Raw genomic sequence first — 13559 nt, 5'->3', positions numbered from 1 at the left:
CTTTTTCCCAGGGGGATTTTTCAGCAGGTGTGAAGAATATATACCTGTATGATGTGTGCATTTCATGGTTCTATATGTATGAGTAAATAAATTCCAAATTCATGTTCCATGTTGTCCTTGAGTAGAATATTGTCTTGACAAAATAAAATAATAAAAAGAAAGCCTTAGCCTCTAGATAAATTAGTCATGGCAACCCAGTGAGCAATATTATGTAGCTGCAATGAAACATAGGGAACATGCATGTGATAAGAGCTTACGTAGGCTACATCTTTGAGTAGGCCTATATTTAACTATGCATGCATATATATATACAAAACAAGATCAATAAATGAGTCATGAGTCACTGCATACTTAGCTCAGTCGCTGGCTTCAACGTGGCCCATACAACAACTGACAGCTTGTTAGTGCTGCAAGAAAATATCTCCTCAGCCCAAGAACGATCACTTTGCATCTCTCTGACCCTGTAGTTTGGGGGCGCAGCTAGGTTACTGAGCAGATGGATTTGCCAAATGAATCTATATCAGCTACACCAGATTACTGTTCCTTATTTCGCTAAATGGCTGGCAACGTCAGTTTTCTTTTTTGAGATTATAAAAAAAACCTTGGATAGGGTAAACTCTGATTGGATAGGATAGGGTAAGCCCCCCACTATAATTCACCTATTGATCCCTGGAAGATAGAAGATACACTTTATTGACTCCTGAAACGTAATTTGTTCTCTGCATTTCATAGTTACTCAGGACCAGTAGGACAGTCGTGTGTATCTTATTGTGGCTTGAACCGCCAAACTTCAGGATCCTAGTCATGTACCTTAGCCACTAGATACAAAATGTCCTGGCCCGTACGGGGATCGAACCCGCGACCTTGGCGTTATTAGCACCACGCTCTAACCAACTGAGCTAACCGGCCAATTGACTTCCTATCTTTTGTAGTGGTGGAAAGAAATTAAAATGAATTATTTCGAGTTAATATCTAAGATATCGACGGCAAAAAATGTGTTCTTTTATGAAGATGTACATATACAAACTTGTTTTTACTGTTAATATGAGAATCATTTGGGAGTGATTCATTAACTTAAATAAGTCCATAACTTTAGGTTCATCCATGCACATTAATAGGCAATAGTGAATATAGTGAAACAACCAAAAAACGTGATTTGTATATGTTATGTTGGCAGTTAAGTAAAGTTAATCTTATGCATAGATGGCCCTTTACAATATATTACATTTAGTTTAGGCTAATTATAACGATGTTGTGTTCTGTTACGGTTTAATTACCGTTAATTAATTTCTTTACGTACGTATGCTTCTTGTGTAACCAACGTATTATTCACGTGATCTATATTTGAGAAGAAAACAGATATTGTTCTTAAGGCGGGCGTTTTACCCGGTTTACTCTATAGTATTAATGAACCAACTTGCTTCTCGGGTTCCAAAGGTTACTGCAAAACAGGAAAGCTCTACCCTGATTTAATGCATTAAAATCGTGTAACAGCGGCATAAAACTCTGACCAAGATGAGTAGCCTATATACTGTAGGTTTGCACACAAAGTGGGGAATGCGTGTCCCAAGTCATGGTCACATTTCTTTCACCTGGATTGGACTTCATCTGTAGCCTGCGGTCCACCACAGAAACAGATTTAAATTCAGCCACATGTCATATGACTCGGTTTAATCTTCCCATCCGCTGTGAGCTGTAATTCATGGTGGATGCTGGCCGCCAAACGCTGTGAGTCTGCAAAATTGTAGCGGTCATCGATACAATTAGAAAGAGTAATGTTTACATGTTATGCTACATTTTGGCGCAAAAATGATTGGTCGTTGGGGGTGGTTATAAAGAGAGACACTGGCAAAGCGTGCGTTTTCATGCAGCTGTATGTTAAAATGACAAGTCAAGCAGGCAATGACCGGCTCGTTCGTGGATTGTATAACACATTACAAGTAGACTGTTTGAGCAAACGTTTGAACTTATTTTGCAAGTTTTATAAGTGTTTGTCGCGAAATAAGATTCTCATTTCACAAACCAAAAAAGTAAAAGTTTTCACAGGGCTGGTTTGGTTGACTTTGCATTGTATAATAGCAGGCTACGTCTATCGGCCTACAATGTTGACACTAGATTCAAAACGAGTTAAATTGAATCACATTCAGGCCTATTTTATGGCCGTTTTGAAGAATATGTACCTATACAAGTTACTGTGGTGGCAACAGAAACAGTAAGTTGGAAATATGTATTGAACCTTTATTTATGATCTTGTTTATCAGCCTTCTGCACTGATATGCTAATGTTCTCTATGATATGAAATTGGAAGGGGAAGTTACTAAGTGTTTGGATAGGGATTTCATGCTGTCATTCTGGCTGTAGTTTTTCAGTTGTCCGTCCAAGACCATGTTTTCAGCTCTGGAATGGCATGTGTTCCACAGATAGCCCTTAAACACCACAATGTGTCCATTTAGTTTACTGTACTTTAAGCACATTAGGTCTGTTCCTTCTGTTACACTGGCCAAGTAGTTACAATAATAACGGTTAAACCTGTCTGTGTGTCCTGAAAGAGTGATGTTGTTCACATTTCACTCATAATGATGACAGGAACATAGTGAATATCGCGCCCCCTTATACACTCTGCACAGCAGAGTTTACTGACCACAGGGGACACTGTGTACGGTTTCTGCCTGGGGGAAGGATTTGTGTTGAGTGTAAAGGGTGTATTTGACTTTTTGTGGAGTGTTTACTTAGTTGTGGTCTCCAAATTAGAGTGTTTGCTTTGGTAGTTGGATTTTAATGCTGTTATTGTGAAGTGTGTATTACACTGTTGCACCCAGCACATTCATTGTGATTGTGTTCTGTGCTTGGGTCCTTGTGCCTGTTTGGAGGTGAACAAAAGATGGTATCAAATGATGGTACGTGTTGTGTAATTGTGCATGCATATTGGAGGTTAAGGATTGTTGGCATGTCTTTGCATATGTAGGCTAGAGGGTTATGGATTGCGTGTGTTTGGGCATGCTGCAGGGTCACAGACAGGCTATGAAATACTTTGGCAACTTCCTGCATCTTGAGAAACTGACACTTAGACTGCAGGAGGCTCCAATGTCAGAGAATTGATTGGCCCTTGATCTAGAACTATTCTTTTTTTTTTTTTTTGTGAAAGGCATTTAATGAGACTTTGTATGACCTATTTATAGTTTAAGCTGGTATGCATTTGAAGCAATTGAGAAGCTAGGTCAAAGTAAGAGGCTTTATGATAACACAAGTTGACTTATCATAGTTCCAATTTCACTTGCTAGTTTAGAAAAAAAAAAAAAACAGGATAAATTTAAGTAGCACCATTATGCCTCACTCATGAAATAAGAGAAACACAAGTTCTGTCTGATACGGACTGAAAACAGGGAAACTCCAAATGAATTGGGGTGGAGGCTAGCAGACAAGGTTTGGACCTTATGTTATAACAACTAACAGAGACGTAGTAATGTTGAATGGCTTTCTACTATCATCCACCCTGTTTGCCCTTTTAATTACAGTAGAGTCTTAAAGGTTCGTCCATTTGAATTGTCTGTGATACGGATGTTTTATGTAGCATCATCTCAAGATCTCAATGTGCTTTTCACTTTGTTCTGGGAGGTATTGTGCAATATGATGACAAGTCCAGTGATGTCACGTGACATCACTTTAACATGACTGCCAGGTAGGATGTCATTGTTTTCATTTGGACCTGAACAGCTGTCACGTCTGTCCTTCCTTGTTAAAACTCCCCTATGATTGCATGTCAAAGTTTATCTCTTGAAAAATTATATTCTCTGGGAAATTTGAGTAGTTGCTGGTCATTTGACAAGTCTAGTAGTCAGCTTGCTAAAGACATATCCATCCAGGACTTGCTTTGCTTTCTGCTTTTGAAAATGGTCCAATACCAACAATCCCCTTTGTTTGTGAGAAGAGGAGATCCAGTTTAATTTACTGGGTCAAGGGTCAAAGAGAGAGGGAGTGGAGACGTCTGGCATATGTTGTGCAATATGATGACAAGTCCAATGAGTATGGGGTGGCAAAGAGGTGTTGCTCAATGAAGCTGACTCCACACAGTGGTGACTGAATAGAACAAAGGTGAAAAGAGGAGTGACTTGCAAGAGATGGGACTATCAGAGAATCACAGATCTCTACTCATTTGTCATCCCATCGACCATTCACAGGAGTTGTGTGTGCAGATAAGAGGGATATAACAAGACAGGTAACCGGTGAGCTCCGATTTTACTTCAGTTTTTCAGTTTTGTTATAAGAAGTGAAATGATTGGAGAATGCAGCCTGTTTCGGACAGTTTTCTGTTGTCGAAATTAGATGAGATGGCTACTCTATCTGTAGGAATGTACTGTACATTTGCCATTGATTTATATTTATGTACAAGTATGGACAAGCCATGTCAAATTAGCTTGAAGTGGCAAATGGCATAGCATTCTGAAATGATTACATGCTTGTTCAGTAGACGTGTGATGATACGGTGTGTGGTTGGAAAGTGTTTTCTCTAGTATACGGACAATGGAGTTCGTACATATTAGCATAGTCCTGATTCTTTAATAGTCTATAGGACTTAACCAACAGTCTCCCTTTCATTGAAAATGTTTAGAAATGGTCAGAAGACAAGATACAGCTGAAGGGTAATGTATTACTGCATTATTCTTATGCTGTGATCAGCAAAGCAGTATAATAATCACACTGAATCTGAAAACAATGCATCTTTGGCTCCCCCTACGGCCCGCTGGAAGCCATGATCTGAGTCCTGCACTGCTTTCATGCAGTGTGGAATAAAAATTTAAAAAGTAAAAAAAAAAAAAAAAATGACAGTACTGTGCAAAAGTTTTAGGCCAGTGTGAAAAAATTCTGTAAAATAAGAATGCTTTCAAAAATAGAAATGTTAATAGTAAATTTTTTTAAATTGACAAAATGCAAAGTGAGTGAACAGAAGAAAAAATCTAAATCAAATCAATATTTGGTGTTACCCCCTTTGCCTTCAACCCAGCATCAATTCTCCTAGGTGCACTTGCACAAAGTCAGGGATTTTGTAGGCATATAGTCAGGTGTGTGAGTAACCAATTATACCAAACAGGAGCTGATGATCATCAATTTAATATGTAGGTTGAAACACAATCATTAACTGAAACAGAAAAAGCTGTGTAGGAGGGTTAAAAATGGGTGAGGAACAGCCTAACTCTGCTTCCAAGGTGAGGTTGCTGAAGAGAGTTTAATGTCAGAAGTCATACACCATGGCATGACTGAGCACATCAACAAGACACAAGGTAGTTATACTGCATCAGCAAGGTCTCTCCCTGGCAGAAATTTAAGGCAGACAAGGGTTTCCAGATGTGCTGTCCAAGAAGCACAAAGAAACGGGCAACGTTGAGGACCATAGACGCAGTGGTCAGCCAAGGAAACTTAGTGCAGCAGATGAAACACATCATGCTTACTTCCCTTTGCAATCGGAAGATGTCCAGCAGTGCCATCAGCTCAGAATTGGCAGACGCCAGTGGGACCCAGGTACACCCATCTACTGTGCAGACAAGTCTGGTCAGAAGTGGTCTTCATGGAAGAATTGCAGCCAAAAAGCCATACCACCGACGTGGAAACAAGGCCAAGCGAATTAACTATGCACAAAAACACAGGAACAGGGGTGCAGAAAAATGGCAGCAGGTTCTCTGGACTGATGAGTCAAAATTGAAATATTTGGCTGTAGTAGAAGGCAGTTTGTTCGCCAAAGGGCTGGAGAGAGCGGTACAAGAATGAGTGTCTGCAGGTAACAGTGAAGCATGGTGGAGGTTCCTTGAAAGTTTAGGGCTGCATTTCTGCAAATGGAGTTGGTGCTGAGAAGTACAGGCAGATACTTATCCATCATGCAATACCATCAGGGAGGCATCTGATTGACTCCAAACATACAGCCAATGTCATAAGAACTATCTTCATCATAAAGAAGAACAAGGAGTCCTGGAAGTGATGGTATGGCCCCCACAGAGCCCTGATCTCAACATCATCGAGTCTGTCTGTGATTACATGAGGAGACAGAAGCATTTGAGGCTCGTAAATCCACAGAAGAACTAGTTCTCCAGGATGTTTGGAACCACCGACCTGCCAGGTTCCTTCAAAAACTGTGTGCAAGTATACCCAGAAGAATTGATGCTGTTTTGAAGGCAAATGGTGGTCACACCAAATATTGATTTGATTTTATATTTTTCTTCTGTTCATTCACTTCTTCTGTTCATGCATTTTGTTAATAGATAAATTAATTGATGAATTGATAGCATTTTTTCACACCTGCCTAAAACCTTTGCACGGTATGTATATATATATATATTTTATTTAAAACATTTTTTATATTAAAATACAGCTCTGATTGCCTGTTCAGTGAGAAGATGGAATATGCCAAGAGGTCTCTCAGTCTGCTGTCTCCCACATCCCTCTCCAAGTAAGAGCCCGTTTCCATGGCAAAGGCCATCACAATGATTACTATAATAAGTAATGGCTGTGGTTTGTGCTGAGTTGACAGTGCAGGTGCGTTTCGCCTCAAGGTGCGTGACAGCCAGCGTGACAGCCAGCGCCTCTATGACGCAGCAGCTCCTCACAGGCCTGACCCCACGCCTCAGAGCCTTCCGGGTCACCAACGCGGACCGCAGCGTCAGGAAGGGCATCGTGGCTGATGGGCTCCGGGATCTGATAGACAAGGTGGGGCTGGGTCCACAGCGCCACGCCAGGTCACCAGGAGGGCTCCTCTGCAAAATACTAATCACAAATCAGTTTATGGAAAGAGGGAGTTTGTGAGACTTGCGTCTCTCCACTGATGCATGTCTTCTGTGACAGTCGCAGTGATTATACGAATGAGTAATGCACGAGTGGATACTGATTTGACATGCAAATACATGCAGATGCTCATCGACACGCAGTGGAACCTGTATCACCTTGAGTGATCCCAGCTATAATGTGTTTAAATGTCAAACGTCAGTATTCACTAACACTCTGAAAATGTACTGCTTTATTCACTGATGGAATGGGAGATTGCAGGTGCTTAAACCTATTTCAACCTTCAATAGGGTTGCACTTGCTTATTTTATCAACCAATAAAAATGGTTTGGCAGTCAAGGACAAAATAACACTGAAATGATGTTGACTGACACTGTTTCCTGGTGATTGATATGTGTTTTATGCTTTTTAATCTCCCTCTCCTGGAGCCAATGTCACAGAGGAAGAAATGTAATGGTAACATGATAAAATCACATGTAATATAATAATCAATCAATTTGCACATTTGCACATTTTAAAATCCATCCTGTGATTTCCATTGTTTTAAAATGGTGGCTTACTGTTGCCTTGCACTTAGAGTTTTGCGTCCAATAAGTATTCTTCATGCTGTACCAAGCTTGTATTGCAATGCACAATGTGGCAATTCTATTAAGAATGGTATATAAGCGCATAAGATTTATTCCTACACTCTCCCCAGGTGACGGACGCGATGCAGGTGTCTTGTGTGAGGGCCCTGGTTCTGGACGAGGACGGGACAGAGGTGGACACTGAGCAGTTCTTCCAGACGCTGCAGGACACGGTCTTCATGGTGCTGGAGAAGGGGCAGAAGTGGACTCCTTCCCCGGTAAATGCGTCCACCATATTGCGTCCTCCTATTGTGAGGAGGGAGTTGGTGATGAGGTTGTGCCTCTTTCTTTCCTTTGTGGATGCTTTGAAATGAATCAATATGCAATAGGTATTTCAGATAAACTTGATAAATAGTATTTTCCAATAAATCTATTTGAATGGGTCTGAAATATTTGACCCAGGGTTGCTTCGGAAAGCTCATTTATACAGGCAATTCTAATTGCCGTCTGTCTGCGGAATGTAATTTGCATACGTACTCAATTATGTCAGTAATGACTTTCCGGCACCATAATTCCATTAAACGGCATGTTTATTCAAAGGCTCTCATGCTGGAGACGACGCATTAACGTATGCCATTTTGTCTTTCTGTCATCCGTCATCTGCGGATCATTTACAGTGTATTAACTGCCATTCAAATGTATGCTAAACCTAGTCTACATTGTGAGAGTTAATTCCGGAAAGAAACACGATTCCAGCATTCATCTTTTGTGGTTTATGTGTCATAAGATGTGCCAGCCCAGCCTTTTTTTTGTTTTTATTCTGTTGGCTTTTTGTACCCTCCTTTTTCCCTCTTTGCCCACGTTTCCTCTTTCCGCATGGAGATGTGGCGTGTCATATGCTCTGATGGGACTCACAAGCTTTACGACTAAAGCTACTAAGTCTTCCAGTGCCCTGCACCAATTGCTGTACCTGTACAAGAAAACAAAATGGCGTGAATCTTCTTCTTTGATCCCTTATTCTTGCTCTTCCTCTCTCTCTCTTGCCCGTCTGACCTCCCCCTATCCAGAATAGTCCCCGCTATGAACACTTCACCGAGCATCGGCCCCCACGGAGGAAAGATGTCGCACGGTTGACCTTTGACCTGTACAAGAACAACCCCCAGGATTTCATTGGCTGCCTGAATGTGAAGGCCACACTGTATGGCATGTACTCCATCTCCTATGACCTGCACTGCTATGGAGCCAAGAGGATGCTCAAGTGAGTGAACATGTACCAGGGGCGGATTTGGTCAGACTCATGTGTTGGTCTGTGGTGTGTGAAGTGGGGTTTATATAATTAAACTGAGACTGTCAGGTGATTCGCTCTACAAAAGCAGTCCATCTCTGTGCAGAATACTGTCTCTTAGGGCAGAATCCACAAAAGGATTGGGATGGTTTTGTAGTTCTTAAATTATCACCAGAAAAGAGTGATGTACAATTCACAAAGCACCTGCAGTGGGAGGACAGTGCTCTGCCAGGGAGATGCAGTGTGCTGGTCTGATTCACTGATTCAGTGGTTATCACAAATCACCACTTCGGCATCAGCATGGATTTGCTTTGAATGACCTTACACCTGGTACTAATACGGAGTCAGACATTATTCATTATTACACGCTGAGTTATGCAATACCATAAATGAGTGACGACAAAGATGGCATTGAACCTGTCCCCTGCACTTTGTTTTCTGCTGCAATTTACGCAAGCTGATTCACTGTACAGATAAATCTTTAGACAATTCCAAAACCCATGTCACTTCAATCTAAAACATTCAATCGAAATGGTCCAAGTCATTGAAATGAAAAAGTTAGTGGTTCCAAGAAGTACCGAAGAGGCCCATTTGCTGGTCATTCAGCCAATCTCAGCTGTCGCTCAGTGGTTCCATTTCTTTGTCATTATTGTTCGAGCATTATTTGTGTGCCAAATTAAAATGACTTAAATGACAGGCAAGTTTCCAATGATGTAATTATATATATTGCAATTACATATTTCTAACATCAAATTATTACACATTATTTCAACTTCAAAAATAAGTTTTACTTTCTGTGCGTTCAGAGAGAACTTGACACCCTGGCCCATTTTTCAATGAAAATACAATTATTCTCAAACTGCTGAAGTGAGGCACAGCCTCAATTGTAAACATAGGCCACATAAAAGATTAAACTTGCCATGATCCTCACTCAAAAAAAATCATTTGAAGACTGATCTGATGGATAACATGTTCACTTCTAAAAATGTGACTTATTACTGTGCCTTATGTACACTCACTATTTGGTCATCGTTACTTGCGTGGTATTTTAGCTGTAGTTTTGGCGGATCTGCCCTCAGTGTTGAATCCTGTCCATGCTGCCTGCGTCCAGCAGCCCTACAGGGGGCTGAATCCTGTCCATGCTGCCTGCAGCCCTACAGGGGGCTGAATCCTGTCCATGCTGCCTGCAGCCCTACAGGGGGCTGAATCCTGTCCATGCTGCCTGCAGCCCTACAGGGGGCTGAATCCTGTCCATGCTGCCTGCAGCCAGCAGTCCTACAGGGGGCTGAATCCTGTCCATGCTGCCTGTGTCCAGCAGCCCTACAGGGGGCTGAATCCTGTCCATGCTGCCTGCAGCCCTACAGGGGGCTGAATCCTGTCCATGCTGCCTGCAGCCCTACAGGGGGCTGAATCCTGTCCATGCTGCCTGCAGCCCTACAGGGGGCTGAATCCTGTCCATGCTGCCTGCAGCCAGCAGTCCTACAGGGGGCTGAATCCTGTCCATGCTGCCTGTGCCCAGCAGCCCTGCAGGGGGCTGAATCCTGTCCATGCTGCCTGTGTCCAGCAGCCCTACAGGGGGCTGAATCCTGTCCATGCTGCCTGTGTCCAGCAGCCCTACAGGGGGCTGAATCCTGTCCATGCTGCCTGCGTCCAGCAGCCCTACAGGGGGCTGAATCCTGTCCATGCTGCCTGTGTCCAGCAGCCCTACAGGGGGCTGAATCCTGTCCATGCTGCCTGTGCCCAGCAGCCCTACAGGGGGCTGAATCCTGTCCATGCTGCCTGTGCCCAGCAGCCCTGCAGGGGGCTATCCCCCTCTCATTGTGCAGAATGATTGGGCAGGCTGCATGTGCAGCGCACTCCTCCCACATAATGGCTGCACCTCTCAGCTGGAGCACTGCAGGATGAAAGCTGTGACAGCTGCTGGCACACTGCACTTGATGGAGGACATTGTAGTGCTGAGAGAGAGACTGTGACAGGCTGGGTGCTCTACACTTGATGGAGGACATTGTAGTGCTGAGAGAGAGAGAGACTGTGACAGGCTTGGCGCTCTTAAGTGCAGTAGGGTTCAGAAAAGCATTCAGCAACAACCGTTCATCACTATCATTAAGCGAGTTCCCACACAAGTCTAATTGATGATTCGCATGAAAAGACTCATCTTTTTGGAAAGTAAATAGTTCATATACAGTATGTTGCAGCCTTAAGAGGTGACTTGTCCCAATAGCAATAATCCCAATTCTTCAAATGAAGTTGCATACATGCTGTTTTCAGTTGGTCTATTGACACTACCCTAGTCCCAAACAGAGCTTTTCACATGAAAGGGTATTTTTAAAAGAATGAGCCTCTTGCTTCCTGTCGCAATGTTGAGATTTGATACTATGGGCAGAGTAGCACTTGTTGAGGCAAGGTGCCATTATTCCAGAGGGTTTGTCTGAATTGCATATACTGCACTGAGGGTTTGACTGATTCATATATACTGCACTGTGGGTTTGACTGAATCATATATACTGCACTGGGGGTTTGACTGAATCATATATACTGCACTGGGGTGCCTGCTGCCCTCTCAGCCTCTCTTAATGACATTTCTTTTTTTAAATAGTCAATGGTAATAAATTATATAACTTATTAAAACAGTGAGCTTATAGGACTGTGACTGTTGGCAGTAGTCTTTTCCCCACTCTGAATCTGTACTATTTTGTTCCAGGGAGGTGCTGCGATGGACTTTGTTCACCATGCAAGCTACAGGCCATGTTCTGTTGGGCAGCTCCTGTTACATGCAGCAGTTATTGGATGAAGAGGAGAAGGGCCAGGAGATGCTATCAAATATGCCTGAAAACATGGATAAGCAAATGCAGAGCCTCCAATGGGGGAAGACAGGGGTGTGACCTCTGCTTAAGAATACAAACACTGGGAGGGGATTGGCTGCCTGGAAGGGAGGGCTGTGTGACCAAGGGCAATGCCACGCCTAAGCCAGGTGAAATGATGCCACTATTGTGCTGTTCCATGACAGATGCAGGTGTCATGGCAACATCTGCCGACTGTGGGATGTTGCAGTCCATGTCCTCAGCCCATGTCCCCCAGCCCTCTATTCCCTGGCATTGAAGCGGTCACTTTGCCTAGCACTTTGTTATGTGTGTGTGTGGGCATGTGTGTGTGTGTGTGTGTCACTGTCTTTGGAGGGGTGATGGAGAGCCTCTACAGGCTAAAAGATGTGAAAGATGTCATTTCACAGCCCTTCAATCGTCACTTGAGCCCAGTCCTCACCACCAAACTCAAGTTCCAGTTTTATAGGTGCAGAGTGTTTACCACACAAAGAACCTCTGCTGTGTCTGTCCCTTTCAATGTTTCCAAGCACTAATAAATGATGAGATGTATCATGCTTGTCATTATTCTTTGGATATGTGTATTGAGTGTCCACTCATTAAAGTAGCTGTGTGTTGTGTAATACTATTTTTATCAGTTATTGTATGCTTGGGTGTGTTGTTGTACAACTTCATTATGAAATAATAAAAATATACTAAAGAAAAGAAGAAGAGTAGCTAAAGGTGATTGTAGAAGGATGCCACTACTGGCTGTCCAATGCTTGTGTCCCTCCACTGGATAAGTAGGGATTTCTGGACAATTTTTGAGATTGACTTTGCTTGAAAGAATCTAAAAAATGGCTTTATCAGATTGTCTTTGGACATCTCAAACTTATTTTGTCTCAAGCTCCCAAATTAAAATGAGCAAGTTGTTTGGTCACAGGTCAGATTTACTTCTTCACTGGTTGGTACTGTACTACACTCTTGTAGTGGTGTTGAAGGGTCTCAAAGCACTGTACTGTGAAGGGAGGTGTCTCTTACCTCAATTATCATGTGTATTACTATTGCAATCTTTTCTTGCCCAACTGTTCCAGGATATTAACTACACATTGGCTAATGAGGAAAGGGAGTGATTTATTTAGAGATTCACAATGAGTCCCGAGTCCACTCTTGCTTTGCATCTGGAGCAGCTGTGCTTGCAGTCTCAGTGAGGGATATGGCATCAGCTGTGCTTGCAGTCTGAGTGAGGTGGCTGGTATCAGCTGTGCTTGCAGTCTGAGTGAGGGATATGGTATCAGCTGTGCTTGCAGTCTCAGTGAGGGATATGGTATCAGCTGTGCTTGCAGTCTCAGTGAGGGATATGGCATCAGCTGTGCTTGCAGTCTGAGTGAGGTGGCTGGTATCAGCTGTGCTTGCAGTCTCAGTGAGGGGGCTGGTATCAGCTCTGAGGACTGTGTTCAGTGCTAATTGGCGCTGAGCTCCTCTGACTCAGTTGAAACCCGTCAGACCCAAGCTGTCCAGATGAAAGGCCAGATGTGCAGAGCTGGTGTGCTGCTGGGAAGGTTGTTGCTGTCACTGCCACCAAAGCCTCTCTCCCAAGCACAGCCCATCTGGCAGCCAATGCCTGGAACACGAAGGACGTTTCTTGCTCCGTAAAGGCCAGTGTTGAAAAAGGTGCTTTGATGTTCAGCCAAATCACACGTTTTGCAGGAGGGAGGTGGACCAGCAGGGAAAAGTGGCAGCACATCTGCTGCCCTGACGGATGTACCTACTATCATGTCTACAGCAGGTTGGACTTTACCCTGACCTTGGTCACAAACATGATATCTGTGTGTGAGAACTTGCAAGCGTATTGCTACTCTTGTTCTTACATATGATTACACATACTGTATCTAGTCATTTCAGAAGCTTCTTTTTTGTCTAAATAATAATAATAATAATAATAATAATAATAATAATAATAATAATAATAATATGTTTTATTTATTTCTTACATGTGATACACTAACAGACCAACCTAATTATACACCATATTCGATGGATTTTCAGTACAATACACCATTTCTGTGCCCTAGTCACTTTGGGAGCCGTTTGAACATAAATGCTGCTGCAAGGTAACGGTAGAAGTGGGTGGAGTCT

General features: G+C 42.8%; 1 protein-coding gene and 1 non-coding gene across 7 annotated transcripts; one reads left to right on the top strand and one right to left on the bottom strand.

The window, feature by feature from the left end:
* Positions 1 to 835: 835 nt before the first annotated feature.
* trnai-aau (transfer RNA isoleucine (anticodon AAU)) lies at positions 836 to 909 on the bottom strand. The gene has a single exon. It is a non-coding gene; the product is annotated as a tRNA-Ile (tRNA).
* A 689-nt stretch (positions 910 to 1598) lies between these two features.
* cidec (cell death inducing DFFA like effector c) lies at positions 1599 to 12064 on the top strand. 6 transcript variants are annotated; one of them, XM_061220530.1, is made up of 8 exons: positions 1701 to 1728; positions 4179 to 4223; positions 4610 to 4640; positions 6362 to 6439; positions 6543 to 6696; positions 7469 to 7615; positions 8405 to 8595; positions 11324 to 12064. In XM_061220530.1, exons 3-8 carry the CDS (start codon positions 4612 to 4614, stop codon positions 11502 to 11504), a joined length of 780 nt encoding a protein of 259 aa, XP_061076514.1. In that variant the 5' UTR covers positions 1701 to 1728; positions 4179 to 4223; positions 4610 to 4611; the 3' UTR covers positions 11505 to 12064. The 6 variants fall into 6 exon arrangements, with proteins under 6 accessions (XP_061076515.1, XP_061076517.1, XP_061076518.1 ...); XM_061220534.1 differs by lacking the exon at positions 4610 to 4640 and having other exon boundaries at positions 1688 to 1728; XM_061220531.1 differs by lacking the exons at positions 4179 to 4223; positions 4610 to 4640 and having other exon boundaries at positions 1599 to 1728.
* Positions 12065 to 13559: the final 1495 nt, after the last annotated feature.

Source organism: Conger conger, chromosome 14, assembly GCF_963514075.1.
Source record: "Conger conger chromosome 14, fConCon1.1, whole genome shotgun sequence".
NCBI lineage: Eukaryota > Metazoa > Chordata > Actinopteri > Anguilliformes > Congridae > Conger > Conger conger.
Note: the sequence above shows the minus strand (reverse complement) of the source record. Positions and strands in the feature narration are given on the sequence as shown.